Raw genomic sequence first — 16,806 nt, 5'->3', positions numbered from 1 at the left:
CGCATAGGCTATTGGATAATACTGCAAATCTGCAATCGGGTCTGGTTCCATTCTGGAATGGGACGTCCAGTTTTCAGAATCAAGTCAATTCCTAATGGATACAATTGAGTCCTGTCCTTCATTTTTCACTAAGTCTGATTAGTAAACTGGGTTGAGAAAAATTATGAATGGACAAACAAACGGCCTATGTCCTGAACACAATAGTTTAGTACACACTGTGCACGTTATAAGGTTTCCCTTTATAGTACATTATGGGTGGTGGAATAGGATAGAAGAAGGAAGACACTTGACTGAGGCTCTCTTTAAAGGTACAAAAGTCCGGCGCACCGGATCGTGTTCCCTGGATACCCAGCATCTATTTATTATCCTTCTCCCCTCTGTGACCTCCCCTTTATTTTAGACCTCTGATTCATCTGCAATTCAACCCGTAAAAACCGCAAAACGCCTCTAAGTTTACAGCCTCTGGTCTATACCATCGGCAGGCGTGAATCAAGTGAGCTTTTTCAATCATTTCTGTGCGCATCTATTGATGGCTTGATTTTAACAATACAACTATGTGTTGTGTTTAGAGAACATTGAAGGACATACAGTAGCAGTTCTAATTTAATTTGCATTGTAGAATTGGTAGCAACCAACAAGCTGATATCAACAGGAGAGCATCATTTTGAGTTGACAATGTTGGTTTTATTCATCTTATTCAATGAGAACAGGAATCTGCCAATTGAGATTAGCCTGTCATGTCACAGGTGCTTGCTCTGCATGTTAGCGGATGAAGGGATGCAGGGCGATAAACTTCTAACACAGAGCTTCAGCCCTATTGACAGGTCAGGAAGCCACCGTGGTCACAGAGGGCTATTTGATGTGACATCTATTTCACCTGGTCAGGTTAAAATTGAAGTTAGCGGCTAGCGTGATGCAATCACCACGCATGGCTGAAAGCTCCTGGGATTCTGGATAGAAACGGCAGCCAGCGAATGGACAGCGGAATGTGCTTTTCAGGTTAGTGCTTAGACAGACATCGCTGGGGACATGGACTAGGAATGGAATGGGTGGGGGTTGTTGCTTAATATCTATATCCTAGCAACTGAGTGGGTATGATACCATGTCCAGTTGTTGTCAGGGATTGGTCAGCATGTTGGCATTGACGCCGCCCCTTTGCTTGTGGGCTGTAGAAAGATTAAACCAAAATTATAACATCCTCCACACTTGATTCACTCCTGTGCACTTGACCTTCTAGCACTTTAATCTGCCTCACAATTTCTTTTTTGTTTGTTTTTCATGTTTTTCCTTTATTTATAACTCCAGATCTGCTGTAATACATGTGCTTGGGCCACTTGCCGATAACCTTGACGACCTCAGTAAAGACCCCAGTCTGGCAGTATGTCCTCTCCTTATGCAGCAGTTCAATTCTGCCCAGAGCGAGCCTTTCAACGGTAAGACAGAAGCAACAGTTTGTGCCAATTTGTTGGCCAATTCTGAATAGGTCACCAGGTTTATCTTGACCACTTACTTGGGCATGCACACATGGTTTTATTTAGTTGCTTCATTTGTAAATAGATATGAGCACATTGCAAAGCAACATGTGGCTGTTTCTATGGTCCAGCACAGTGTGTTTTTTTCTTTCTCCTTATTAAAGAGTTGTTGTCTGGACTGAGACATGCTGGAGGTGCTAACAGTTATGTCTGGTTCTCCAGCTGCTGCCTGGCTATGGTATTTATAGGTGTGCTGTTCTTATGGCGAAAGTCAGCGTTTTGTGTAGTTTAGGGTGAACTGTCTAGATACTCAGCCTGCTTGCTTGTTAGCTCTTCATGCACTCGCTACTGGACATTTGTTTTTGTGGGTCTGAACAGAGTTCAACTCTAAATACAGCTGTATTAATAGATACTGTAGGGATTCAATTCTCATGCTTGTATCCGTTAATGACGTTCTAATGTAGTATTCCATTTCAATGGAGTATTGGCACCTCTTTAAAAAGGCAATTTAAATATTAATTTCATATACTACATACATTTTCAAATGCCAGCTTTCCTTAGCTGCTTTGGATATACATCTCTATATTAAATAAATTGTTATGGTTAAGTTAGGTTATGTGCATTTTTATCTAGTCATTCGGTATGTTGACAATCATTGGGTAATGTGGAAGAATACATGTTTTTCAATCTGTCATGTGAGAGTATGCAATTTTTCAGGCCTGTAAAATGAACTTAAATATATTGTTTAAATGTAAAAAGGTTGTTACTCTAACATGTAAATTTCAGGTGACAGCCATGTAATGGGTACAGTCATGCTAAATTATGCTTTAGAAGAGACTAGTAGAGCTAGTTGTCACTTTCTGTAAAGGCACATAACTAAAAATCTTGGCTATTACGCTCTTCTCTTCCCTGAAAAGAAAAAAACTGCTCAGGAAAAACATGCAGTCCCTTAGTTGCATGTTGTCACACTTGAAAATTGCAAATATAAAATACATTCATATAAAAGAAAGAATCTTTATATATATATATATATATATATATATATATATATATATATATATATATATATATATATAATTGTGTAAATCTGTAAAATGTAAAACGCATGGGACAACTTGACCCATTAAAAGTGTTAGTTCAACTGGTCATGAGCTGAAAGTACATAAGTTCAACATCTTGGTTAAAATCTGCTTTAATAATAGTTTTGACACTTGCCTGAATGCCAGTGTGATTTTTTTGTGTTCATTTATTTACCTTACAGCTAAGGCCAAAAATATGACATAATATTTTAAACCAACGTACAAAACTACGGTTAGAGAAATCACACGTGTTATTGGACATAGTTACTGTCATAAATCCCTTGTGACATATTCCCTGTGTGACAACATGCGGTCTAACTTACCACTATATTGTTAGGTCTTAGCCCTTGAGCTCATGTGGGTATACCTGCAGAGACGGTTGTTTTTGAGACTAATCCAGCTCCTATCAGTAGGTCTAATCTACAAGAGAAGATAAACAGATGTGTACCGATTAAAAATAACATCAACAGAGGTTCTCAAAATAAAATGAACATGCATTTCCATGCAAGTCAATAGAAGTTCTCCAAATCACTTCTAACTGAATCCTGGAAAATTCGACTCAGATATTTTAAATTAAAAACAAACTTTGATTCTTAGACCCTGTTGGATTAATTTAATGATCAATTAGGGGGAAATGTTGAGTATATTTTGTGATTGACCTACATTAAATTCCTTTTAAATTACATTTAATTGCCAAACAGTTGAATCAAATTGTCACACACCTGTTTACGCTGTTATGCTTGAACACAGGATATTGAATGACTTTTCTGTATTGGCAAGCTTTTAAACATACTTTTGAAAATGAATAAATTACAAGTGCAAAGTGAATTAAGTCAATATGAGATTGTCTAACTTTGGGACAGCTCACTCCTTTGCCACATTCAATCGAATTTGGGCATTGACAGTTAAAGCCCGCGTCTTGGGAGGAAAAACCACGGGGCCACTATTCTTTTGTCTGAGCCACCATGTCCATCCTGCAGTCCCGGGTTTGAGGGATGAGGGAAGGGTCGGCAGATCCCTTTGAACGTTACCTGGCCTCTGATTAATGAAGATAGTGGAGAAGCCCCTCTCACTTGTCTCCCCAGATTTCAGGACTCTGTTTGTTTTGATTGCATTTTCATCGCTGGATGTGCCCAACCTGTCAGGAGACAATGGGCAGCCCTGTTAAGCTGTGACTTTTGACCCCGTCCTGTCTGCGAGGGGCCTGGTCTGTGTTTAAGTGGACGCAGTGCAGCCTCTCCCTCAGGCAGAATGCATAACTCCCCCCAGTAACCAGACACCCACCCACAGCTTCCAAAGAAGCTATACCACTAGAGATGAAACCAACCCTCCACACAGCCACAATGAAAAACTACAGGTCACCATTGTCTCCAAGTAGTTTCTGCTTTTTTTAACAGTGAGCTAAGCCCTGAAATAATTTCATCATCTCAATGATCTCACTAAAATCTCCTTTATGGTTTTTATTACCTGTAATGAGGATAAGAAGGATGGTTCCTTGGCTAAATTTGGGATGCGATGGCTGACATAATGACAGATGTGGCAGCCACCGTGGTAAAGCAGAATTCTTAACATGTTTAGGCGTTAGTTATTTGACGGAGAATGACAGAAACGTACATAGTATTCCTTCAATGCGTGATTCCTGAATTACTCATTTTCAGGTTGCACTATTTGTTTGATCGGGCGTTGTGAGTGCTATTATTTTTGTGTCTAGATGTTTAATTGATGAAACGGCCATTCCCATGTTAGCTGATGATGGATCAGAAATCTGCCCATAAACTTCACCTGTCATTTCTGTGGGTGTAAATCAAAGCTGGATATTTTCGCGCATGGGTGCTGCACCTTTTGTGGGACCATGATGTCATTCTTGGCTGAAAATCCCTGTCAACCATATTGTATTTCTATTTACTATCTAGCATCTGTTCATCCATTGTTTTTGGACATTTTGCCGAGAGTGCATCCTTTCTCAACTTTAGTTGGATAATTCACCTGGCACAGGTTTTATGATGATGATGATGATGATGATATCATCACACCAGGGCTGTCACCCAGCTCTCAGCCAGGGATCTGAAACATGTCCTGTCGCAATGTGTGACCTGAGACAGCAGCCACTCAGCACCTGCTGGAGACCTATATAGTCCTCATGCTCTCACCAACCTGTAATGTTGACAATATTAAATGCAATAACATATCAATGAGAGAGAGAGAGGGAGAGAGAGAGACATGTAATCCCTATACAGACAGATGCTGGAACCTTGTGTAAGGTTATTAGCCACTACATTCTCTGACATAAGAGTAGTAGTATCTTGTTTTGTGGTTTTGTTGAGTGTGATGGCAAAAGCTAAATCTAAGCGTACTGACAATTGTAGAGCCATTTAGCACTCTCAGAGCACTATAAATTAAACAGAGTCTTCCATGATATATGATATAGATGACATACCCCTATGACATAAACACTTTGCTTAAGTTGCTTCCGCTTCTTTATAGCTTGTCACTTCTTATTGCGTTGTGTATGAGCCTTTTTAGAGATAAAGAACATGGAAAATGAATTGATTCTTAATTGTTGCCTCGTGTATTTAAAACTTCCTTAATCCCAATTAAAGGTTTAGTTCACCCAAAAATGAAAATTCTGTCATAATTTACTCACCCTCAAGTTGTTCCAAAACCTGTATGAGTTTCTTTCTTCTTTTGAACACAAAGGAAGATATGTATTTTTTTATAGAATCTCGGTATAACCAAACATTTGATGGACCCCATTGATTTTCATCAATATGGGGGGAAAGACACTATAGAAGTCAATGGAGCCAATCAACTGTTTGGTTACCCATATTCTTCAAAATATTTTCTTTTGTGTTCAGTAGAAGAAATTCATAAAGGTTTGGAACAACTTGAGAGTGGGTAAATGGTGACAGATTTTGAATTTTTGGGTGAACTATACCTTTAAATTCGATCTTTTAAAATGCTACTATTTTAATGACACTGTTAAATGTAATTTTTACCAGATCTCAAAATTTTTGATTTTTTTATATACTAATCATTAGTTGTGATGATGTTTGTTATTATTATTATCATATACATTTTTCATTTAGTATTTTGACAATATAGTGTTGAATTTTAATATTGTCTACTTATTTGCATACGGGATCTGTCAGAATCAGTGCATCCTTACTGGGGGTTCATTTTGTTTCAACAGAAAAACAAAAAACAAAAGTAAATCAACGAATACTAAAAAATAATTACCTATAGTGTTCTATCAAAAAAAGCTGCGACAATATATCAATCTAATTCTGCAAGAAATAAAGAATGATAGCAATTAATTTTATAAAAATAATTTTGTGTCTGCATCTTTTTATTTGGATATCCAGATACATGCATTTTCTATGTGGCTTCATTGACTTATGTTGCTTTTATAACTTAAAAGATATTTTAAAAAATGGTTAAAAAAATCATCTCAATATCATACTGCTGTGCATCTGTGCAAGATCCGACCCATTTTATAAAAATGATGTAATAAATATTCTGAAGTGCCATCTCTTTGATTATACTTGCATGGGTGACAGATTCATTAATAGAAATAACAATATGAATAGCTGTCAGTAAGTTAGGGCGCAGCTTTCATTTGTATTTACTTACTCCCTTAAAAGCCCCTCAGACTGTTCAGGTTGACAGTGTAAAATGCAGAGGGGTTTAGATTTTTATCTTACAATGGGAGGTAGGAATGCTGAGGTATGGACCTATGGACGCACTGTGACAATTGACGCATTGGGCTTGGCATTTGTGTGTCTTCCAGTGTGCCAAATGACAATATCTATGAGGCTTAAAGTAAACATTAGCAATGAAAAAGCTTTTATCCCCAGTGACAGGCCTGGCAGCACACCGTTGTCCCAGTAATTCAACTCTAGCATTCACTTTGTGCCACACCTCTTCAGCTGAACAAAGACAAAAAAAAAAAAAAAGTATATACCCTGCGTTTCTTCTGAAGAGCTGTGTTTGGGGAGCCCATGGAAAGAAAAGGGAAAAGAGGATTTTTTTTCATGGTATTGAAGCTGAAATCCAAATGCTTCTTTTGCCCCTCCCATTTTCTTCCTTTAGGAAATGGATATAGTCTCACCCCTGGCCCCATATTAAGAAATAAATAAGATTAAAATAAACTAAATATACTCTTTTGTGTTCCACAGAAAAAAACAAAGCCCACCGGATTTTGCAATTATCCCTTTTAAGATACAAAATTTGAAACACCATATTTATTAAGTTAAGAATTTTTACTAGTTTCGTCATATCAAATTCATACAAATGTATTATGTAAAAAAGCTTTGTGATGCTAGGCAGAACAAATAGGCCTACTGTAAAATGAAGTTTCTCTTCAAAGGCTGGTATTCCAAGTGTCACTTTAGACTTTACAGTGATATCAAAGAATAGTGTTGCTTTGTATCTCTGCCTAGGATACAGTAATTTGACATCCTTCGACCTAAAAGCATTCAGCATTTATTAGGCATGCCTACATAGCTTAGTATATTAATATCTCCCCACCGCACAGAATGTAGGGGAATTCCGGCCCCACACCCGAGTGCCAACGTTAGATTATGGGTTGACACCCCAACTCCCAGAGACACACACACACACACACACACACACGCACACACACAAAGATACATACATTTACTACCTTCAACCCCCATCCACAGCCAAGCCCAGTTCAGCCACACACATTCCGAATGCTGCATAGCGGTGGTGTTGCTATCATATAGACAGCGAAGGGGAATTCCGCTCTGCTTGGTCCTCAGCGTGTGCCTCTCCTCAGAAGGAACAATGAGACGCCGGGCTCTGGCTTGGTGTCATATTTCAGATAGAGAGGGTTGTCGTGTTTTCACTGACAGTCTTATTCTCTCTACTGCTCCTGAATGTCATGTTAACACTGGTTATTGGTGTTGCTTTAGACAGGCACAGAGCATGGCCTTTGTGGGGGGAGAGGTAATTAAGAATGAGTTGTGTTTTTACATCCTGAAGAAGTGCAGTGACTTCTTACCACCATTAAGGCAATAATCGGGGCCGGATTTATGCATAAGCATTCTAGGCATGTGCCTATGCTCGCAGGTCCAAGGAGGCCCAATTACAATAAAGGATAAATAATATATTTGTTATTATTATTTCAGTGTAATGCGAAACTCTGCAAGACAATTACTTTATAAACTAATAACATATCATTACTGTCAGGTCTTGTATCTCCATTTTTTTCCATTCTTTTCATAAATCATTACTATTGGTAACCCTTTATATCTGTCTGTGGGTTTTGTAAATATTTAACCAATGAAAAGTATAAAAACAGCTTGTGACTAAACTCCGTAACTCCATTGGCTCCTCAAACTGTCGGTAAAAACCTCATAACTCCAACCCGCCTCAATCTTGAATTGAACATCAATTGCTGAAGTGAGATTTATGACAAATTACCAACAAAAAAAAATGCATAACTACAGCTGCAATACATTTCATAACCTGTAAGTTGATGAAAGCATAATGCAATGCACTCACTGCCTCAAATGCGGCCATTCTAATGACTGGGGAAAAAACAGGACATTCGTTAATCAAAAACTTGGAAACTTGAGTTGAGCTTGATTTTGGTAAATGTTAATATAATGACACATACAAGTATAGGCTGTATGATCATATATAAAGCTACAATATCAACTTTGACAACACAGTTTTTAATCATTTTTTAATCCAATTTTTTCATTTCCTGAAAAGTAGCAGTATTGGTCATAGGAGGTTTGCGACCAACAGCGGGCCAGGGGGTCTAAGAATGCCACATAAGGTAAATCCGGCCCTGGCAATAATGGATACTGTATCAGTTTACTAAATAAAATTTGAGTTCAAGTCATTTGTTACTTTAATTAGCGGTGATTGCAAAGGCAAACTATTTCTGCTGCTCATTCTTAGGATAAAGGATGTTCATAACTGATGATCGTAAATAAATAAATAAAAATTTTGTCTGGTGTACATATGAAAGTATGACATTAATATGGAGTAGTCTATTGTAAGTAACCAAAAGAAAACCTAGCAAACCTGACAACACCCATATCAACACCATTGAAAACACCCACAACAAACCTCTGGAAGTGACTTTAGCATAGGCAAAAACAACACTTTTTCTCTTTCTTCAGAAAGTTTTAGTTTAATACAATTTAAGTGTGTCCACAAACTTTTGTTTCCATCTCTCTAGATTGAGAGAACCCGCAGCAGCTTGTCTCTCATGGGCTGAAGGTTCTTTCCTGGCCTCCATGTCCCAGGGCCAGGGCTCTCAGGGTACAGATATCCTCGGACAAGATGTCATCAACCAGCTACTGGAGATGCTGGACCAGTGAGTTATGAAGTATTACTAGTATTATGCATTGAATGGTATCGTGAATAATTGTAACCACAACTATAATACTTATTCATTGTTCCGCTTTTAGAAAATATAATGCATCAAAACATGTGACAAATAAACAATTTTAGATGTAACAAGGAATTTGCAAATATTTAAAATATGTAATACAATATAATAAATACAACTATTTATGTAAAATATGTAATACTTTATAAAGTGGATTATGAGTGCCTTTAAGACTTTAAGTGTCACCCGTTATACTTAAAAGCAGTCACACCCACTTATTGGCTAAATACGACATTTTATTTAACTTGGACTTTTTAAATAAAGAAATGAATAAAGAAATTCAATAAAATAAAATAAATCACTATATATACTATATTATCTACTCATTTCACGAATAATCAGTCCATTTGCTGGTCTCTGTTCCAGGTCTGCACTACATTCAATGCAGCCGATCGAGCTGAACTTCTCTGAGGGCTCTTCAGGCGGATCAGCATCCAATACCATACAGATTAGCATGGACTGCATCACGATGCGTGGGCCTGAGGAGCCTCTTACAGTGAGTACTTAATTTCACACTTCAATTTGCACAGTGAAAAACTACACCAAGTTTAATCAAACAACAATTTCACTTATCTGAAGGATATTGCTGTGTCATTAAGATCTGAGCAGTTACCGTGGGTCGGGACTCTGTTCTTGACGCATTTCAAGATGTCAGATGATGTGAAATGCAAGTGCCGATCTTCTCGAATTCATATCTAAGCTTTAAATATGGGAATATTCATTTGAATTAAGTGTCTCATTTCTCAAAAGGAGGAGCTAAGGCAGGTAGTTGATAACTGGTTATCGACTCAAAATATCACCCAAATATATACCATCTATTACCGGTAAAATAATAGTGATGCCTCAATTGCAGTATGTTGTTGAATTTACTGTAATGTCACGTAGCATAAAACTGCATACAGTTTAGATATTTTAAAATAATCAAAAGCCATTAATACAAAATATTTAATAATCTTTTCAATACTTGGCTTATTTTACTACCACTTGTAGTACTGAAGAATTTAATTGTTGAATTCTTCTAAAATCCCCCGCAAAGTTTAAAACAAATGTACATGGGGATTTTTTTTAAAACCTCCCACTGAATGGTCTCAGACAGGCTGTTTTTGAAAGAAGCAGTAGATAATTCACTTTTTTAATACCTTCAGAAGAATTTCTGTATTTTTTGCCAAGTACTTTTAGTTTTTTTTATTTAGTTTTTTATGTACCGGTAATTTGCTTTTAAATATTGAACTTCATCCAACAATTTTTTGAATACACACACGAATTTCTTAAGTAGAGAAACGTAATTATTTGATCACATATGAAACTTGGTTTTGTTTAGTGTGATCACTCAAGTGAATAATTTCAGTAGTGGGGAATTTAGTGGTAAGCCCCAGCAGAAACAGTTAACTTACACTTGCATGTGGGGGTGTTACTGTTTATTGGGGGTGTTATGGGTTTTCCCTGGTCATTCTGGATCGTTTTGGTGGTAGCAAATTCAAAAGAGATGTCCAGGTCCGGATGAACAGCGCTAAATATAAAAGTCCTGATGACGATAGCCTTGCTTTGCTGCAATGGCACATCCGATCTGAAGTGCTTCAGATGTAGCATTTTGTCATGTAAATAAAACAATTTTTGAATGATCATAAAAATTTAAGGGAATATGAATTATGAAGATGGAGATTTACAACAACACTACACATCAGATAATTTCTTCTTTGGTGTAAGTTATCTTTTTTCCCCTCTCTATACTCTGAATAAGATCTCTTTCTAGTTCACACTATTTAATCCTTTTCTTTTATAAAAATGTAAATCTTGTATAAATTAGTTAGTGAACTTTAACACGGTTTAACAACTGTTAATTTGCATAAAGTCGATGTAAGTCAGGCGAAATTGATGTATCCCTCGGGCAGATTCTATCAACACGTATGGCTCTAACATACTGTTTATACCAAACAGAAGAGCAGTGGAAAGTTTGACATTAAGTGTATGACCTGACGCTGAGGCCTTGTAGATTTTCTCTGGGCGCACAGGAGAATTAGGTGGTTGTGGTTCCCCTCCCAGCAGAGGAATGTAGTTGTCCGGTAGTAAAGATGGGAAAAAAAGGGAGAGACAGAGCAAAGCGTTGCCTCTCTGGCCCTGAGGGATTATCTTTTCTCTTGATCTGGTGATTAATACCCCCCATACAACACCACCCGCCCCCATTTTCCTCGCAGTAAAGATCAGGCGTGGTGCGCAGCATGGCACGCTAACACTCCGTCCCTTGCCAGCTAGCATTCATGTTGATCGAAAAGGTGGAAACTATGGAAACCTTCCAATCGCCATTTAAACTCTCGAAGAACAAACTTTTATTGAAAGACAGCAGTGGGCATTATAGGGATAGTTCACCCAAAAATTTAAATTGTCATCATTTACTCACCCTCATGTTGTTCCACACCAGTATGACTTTCTTTCTTCTGTGGATATCTTGAACAACGTTTATTTGGACAAAAAAAATATTTTTGGATGAACTATCCCCTTTAATGACCAGCTTATGATTGATCTGTGAACTCTTTCACCAAAAGAACAAGAATTAAGGAAAAGCTTTGCCGCCCTTCATTAATTATCAAATGATGCGGACTGTTTAGCGCCCTCAGGGTCCTCTGTGTTTGTATTGTGCATGGGGTTTAAAGCCCTTTTTTAATCTGAAATTGCTCTTTCTTTTGGAAGTGTGCTTTCTCTGTAGCTGCAGGGCAATAATTTAGTTCAGCACCTGCCGCTGTGAGTAACTGAGGCTTGCGTCCTATTCTGTCTGTGTGAGATCGGGCATAGGGGAGGAGAAGGAGAGAAAGAGAGAGGGGGGGGGGGGGTGTCGAGTCAGGTAGAATGAAGAGGAAAGATTGTGTCCTGACATTCAACAGCTCAGCTGATATCATGGCGAGATGGAGCAGTTACTCAGCTAAACGTGGTGAACTCAGAGCTAGTATTTTTGGAGCTGATGAAATAGCCAAAGAAAAGGGAGACAACATGTTTCATATTAAATGTGCCATTATTTAAAATTCACCTTTTTTCAATGACAACAGTAAACAAAACTGTTTGCTTCTGTATAATGATGTATCCACGTTGTTGTCCATGACAACTGCCATATAGTGCAAAAGAAACACCCTTTAAAAGAGTTATTTTCTACAAACCGTTCATGATTTAGATTTGTTGCTACCCTCAGTAATCAGTAGATCAGTAGTTCCATTAGAATTTGTATTTTTCCACGTTGTTATTAAAATTAAATTATATTTTAATAAATTAAAAGATAAGATGATGCTCAACCACATTTGAGTGCATGTTTATGTAAACTACCGGTCAAAAGTTTGGAGCCGGCATGATTTTATTTTTTATTTTTTTTAAGACTTCTTTTAAGGCTGCATTTGTTTGATTCAGTAATCTTAGACTAAGCTTAGTTATTGGTAATATAATAATGTTAAATTGCTAACAATCTTATTAATATTAGATTTTTAGTGTAAAAACAGTAATATTGTCAAATATTAGCCTGTTACAATTTAAAATGAATATTTTCTATTTTAATATATTTAAAAATGGATACAAAGTAAGTTAGAAAAAACTGCATTTTTATGAAGTAGAAAGATTTTGTATCATTATAAATATCTTTACTGTCACCTTTGATCTATTTAGTGCATCCTTGCTGGGGAAAAAAACAGTCTTTGAACTGGTGTACAAAGCTGTTTGTTTTGTTCAATTTAAATAATTTAATGAACAATTAATCTCCTTGGGGTGTGTAAATAACAACGTATCATAAGTAAGTTACTTTTTAGTTACCCTAGTGAAAAAAAAGAAAGAAATATATTTACATAATTTTTTTAATACATTCTAAATACATTTAAAATACGCTTATTTCATACTACGTAAGTATAGTACAAATCACTAACATTCACTGCCATATCGCTTGATACTTACTGAAATAAATATTATAATTAAACTTTATTTGGAGTACTTCTTAATTGCACAATGCACATTTCTTAATATTAAGCCTAAAAATATGTTTTAAAATCACTACTGTAAGGATAGTAGGATCTCTGTATAATAAATGTATCTTTAAATGCAAGATATTTAAAGTGTACGTAAAGAATACTTGCAATAGTTTCACTTTAGCACAATCAAATATAAATATGTAAATGTATTTGTAGTATACTTAGCATAAAATAAATGTATTTCAAATACATTTTGGTATATTTATTTTTCACTTGGGTACAAAGGACAGAAAACTAAATAATATGTATAAAGTTTTGTCTGTTTGTGTGGATGACACTCAGAATTTGCATATATATCTAAAGATATAGTCAGAGGTAGATTTAAGCATCACGGCATTAACGATTTTCCACAACAGTTACACACAACACTGTGCTTATTTTGTCCTATCAAATGTCGTAGCCAATCTAACCAATATCAATAAGCAAAGTTACACAGTAACAGGTTCTATATTTTGCAAACTGCTTCAAATAGAAGCATTGGCGAGAGAGAATGGCTGTCCCATTGAGCAATTTTTTTTTTGTCTGGGTGTTGCTGAGCAGCAATAATTTAAAACTTAATCTATCCCTTGGCTTGAATACATTGAAGGTGGTGAGGCAATGGTTTGTTTAGGCTGTGTTGTGTCCTAGCCCTTGATTAGTCATTTGTAGTTTTCTTTTCAAGTAGAGCCTGACTCAGCATTAGGCAGGAACACATAATGAAGGCGTGCTTCCTTACCGCAATCCATGCATTCTGTAGCTACTGTTTGATTTCTCCGAAATGTTTCTTGTAAATTATTTAAAATTGCGATTTATAAAATAATTATAAAAATCAGATTTTTACTGATTGTAAAATCAGTCTCTTACATTGTTCCCTATTTTATTAATGTTATTTAATATATTTGATTTATTGTGGTGGTTTTCATAGTGCTGATGAATGTCCTGTTCAGATGATCAAAGTCCTTTCAGTGGTTCTTCTATATATATATATATATATATTATGGATCACTCTTTTCAACTCTTGATTTGAGATTTGACTCCACAGTTTAAATCACGACTGCTAAATCACTGCTGACTCGTCACCCCACCAGTTTGCCTCAAGCGAAATTAAAAAGCACTGCCTTGTAAACATTAGCATTTTTTCCCCTCTGTCTCTTTCCTTTTTTCCACTCTCTTCCTTTATACATATACATCAAGGCATTAAGAAGTGTTTCGTATTCGTAAGATCTTCACAAATAGAAAACTCAGTATAAATGCAAAACTAGAAATTATAGCGGATATTTCTGAATGACTAAAATATCTTTAAGACTTCCTTCTCTGTCTCATACGGAAAACCACAGCAGTGACCCTTAACCTGGTTTAGTTGAAAGGCTCTGCAATTAGTTTTTTTAACCGTTTTTTTTTTGCTTGTATATTGTTTTTTCTTGTCAACGTCTGATAGGATACCGTTTTTTTTTTTCAATCATAAGTCAGACATCATGCTGATTTGAAACTAATAACTTTTAACTAACACCAGAATACAACCATTCCTCGAAGACTACACGAGTATCAAAACAGGACAGCAAGGACTAGTGCAAATTATGCTGTAAAAGTTCAGAGTGCAGGTGTTGACTTTTGCTCTGTGATGTCCACAGGTGTTTAGTCTTTGACATCACAAACAGCTTATTATCCTGAACTGTAGCACTGTTACCCATGAGCTAGTGAACTCAAAGCAGACTGACCCATAGATGAGTTTTAAAAGCATAGATTCAATAAAAATAATAACAACAATTTGCCATAAATACAAAAGTCATAAGTAATAAAATAAAATAAAATAAAATAGAGAATAAATACAATATATGCAACAAAAATATAATAAAATAAGCATCTTACCCCTTTTTATTTCTCACTACTCCGTTAAAGGGGCGATTCAGAGTTTCTTGAGCAGGTGTCTCTCAAAACACAAGCCACCTGACACATGACACCTCACTAATCCTAGAGTTGTAAGCCCAAACAGTCCTTTAAGTGTCCACATAGATCTAAGTGCAGCATCTTTTGTCTGAGCCACCGGGAAGCTTCAGTCAGGTTCATCACCTTTTTGCAGAGCCTGTTTATAGCCTCACAGCGGTGGCCTAATTTAGCCTAATTGTTTTGAATGAGTGTTTATATATATATATATTTCACTTCATGAATCGGAGTTGACCTGCCAAGTACAGTCTTTAGTCATTTGACAAGGGGTAGCTCATAATCTTATGTTTGCTGTTAGAGTGGATAAATAAAAAATAAATAAAAATAAAAAAGAAGGCCCACACCATTATCTAAATGTAAAATTATCTAAAGCCTCAAAGAATGCAAGTTGCGTGCAAAACCAGATAAGTTAACCTTTTGGGAATGATCCGTCTCAACAAATATAATCTATGTATTTTGTTTTAGTCATGAATGGCCATGCCTCCCTAAAGCAAAACCTTTTTTAGGGGCTTACTTCTTCTTACTGCAGTTTGTGGTATAATTTGTGATTGTTAGGTGGGTCAGGTTTAGGGGTCCAGCCCTTTGTCCACCGTGTCTATTGTCACCTGAGGCTGTCCCTTAATGCTGTCACCTCTGACCCCCACGGGACACATAAATAACTTCTCGACCAGGAATAGCTTTTCAAGTCAGTGCAATAAACCCACCCCAAAAAAATATTTGTACATATTAACATCTGTTAATACAACATACAGACAGCACAAACTATCTTAGAGAATATGGAACAATCAAAGAGCAGACAAATATTGTGGAGAATACACTACTGTTTAAAGTTTGGGGTTAGTACAATTTTTTAAAATGTTTTTAAAAAGCTCATCAATGCTGCATTAAAAAAAAAAAATCTAAAATACAGTAAAACATAATATTGTGAAATATTACCATAAAGATTGTAATGTAATAAAAAATACTGTTTTCTATTTTCATATATTTATATGTAATTAATTACTGTGATGGCAAAATTCAACAGCCATTACTCTGGTCTTCAGGGTCACATGATTCTACAAAAATCTTTCAGATTTTTGATAGTCAAGAAGCATTTTTTATTAATGTTGAAACCCAAGATTCTTTGAATTGAAAGAACAACATATTTTCAATATTTGAACTTTTGTAACAAATTAAAAAGCATTTACTGACACTTTTGATCAATTTAATGCACCCTTGTGTAAAGAATTATTAAATCTTACTGAGCACAAACGTTTGAATGGTAGTGTATGTATGTAACATTCTTCCGAATTTCTAATGAATTGACGGAGCTGGTTTTGCTTACATGACTTTTGATACATTACTTGGAAGGTTTTTCTTTTCCCTTCAGAGAACATTGCATAAGGAATAGCAAATATAGACATAATAAATAGCTTATTAGCAGTATATTATAAACATGGAATATTTAGCTGTGGTCTATTGAATGATTTCATACTTTTGCGAGAGTTGCAGTCAGCTTGACCACAACACCTCAGTTGAGTTGACAGCTGCAGCCCACTGTGACTTCAGTGCTACAACAGTGAGGGCCTTAACTCCCTATTGTAGATTGCAACCAATGTTTTTCTAACATAATTAGAAGTTTGTTTAGCTAACCCTAATTGCCCCCCATCAAAAGTGCTCTGAATAACAGCTACCCCCAAGAGGGTGTGAGCTACTGTTTTGAAGAATTTTAATAATAATAATAATAATTCATTACATTTATATAGCGCTTTTCTGGACACTCAAAGCGCTTTACATAGAAGGGGGGAATCTCCTCAACCCGAAAAATTCTTGAAGAATTTTAAAGTGTGCTCTGGGTGTTAGATGGGGGTGATAGTTTTAACGCACATTTTGACACTATCTAATGCTATATTCTTGACTCAGTG

General features: G+C 36.2%; 1 protein-coding gene across 12 annotated transcripts in view; it reads left to right on the top strand.

The window, feature by feature from the left end:
- Positions 1 to 907: 907 nt before the first annotated feature.
- Positions 908 to 16,806, top strand: part of tp63 (tumor protein p63) — a 42,075-nt gene continuing 26,176 nt past the window's right edge. For 11 of the 12 annotated variants that reach the window (XM_079627713.1, XM_079627709.1, XM_079627711.1 and 8 more), the window contains exons 1-3: positions 1,171 to 1,433; positions 8,766 to 8,903; positions 9,345 to 9,474. In XM_079627713.1, coding sequence (XP_079483839.1) covers positions 1,381 to 1,433; positions 8,766 to 8,903; positions 9,345 to 9,474 — 321 coding nt within the window. In that variant the 5' untranslated portion in view covers positions 1,171 to 1,380. Of the gene's footprint in view, positions 1,000 to 1,170; positions 1,434 to 8,765; positions 8,904 to 9,344; positions 9,475 to 16,806 lie in introns of those variants that run through there. The other variant, XM_079627692.1, reaches the window with a different exon arrangement.

Source organism: Phoxinus phoxinus (genome assembly GCF_949152265.1).
Source record: "Phoxinus phoxinus genome assembly, chromosome: 11".
NCBI classification, from domain to species: domain Eukaryota; kingdom Metazoa; phylum Chordata; class Actinopteri; order Cypriniformes; family Leuciscidae; genus Phoxinus; species Phoxinus phoxinus.
This window is presented reverse-complemented; position numbering and strand designations above follow the sequence as displayed.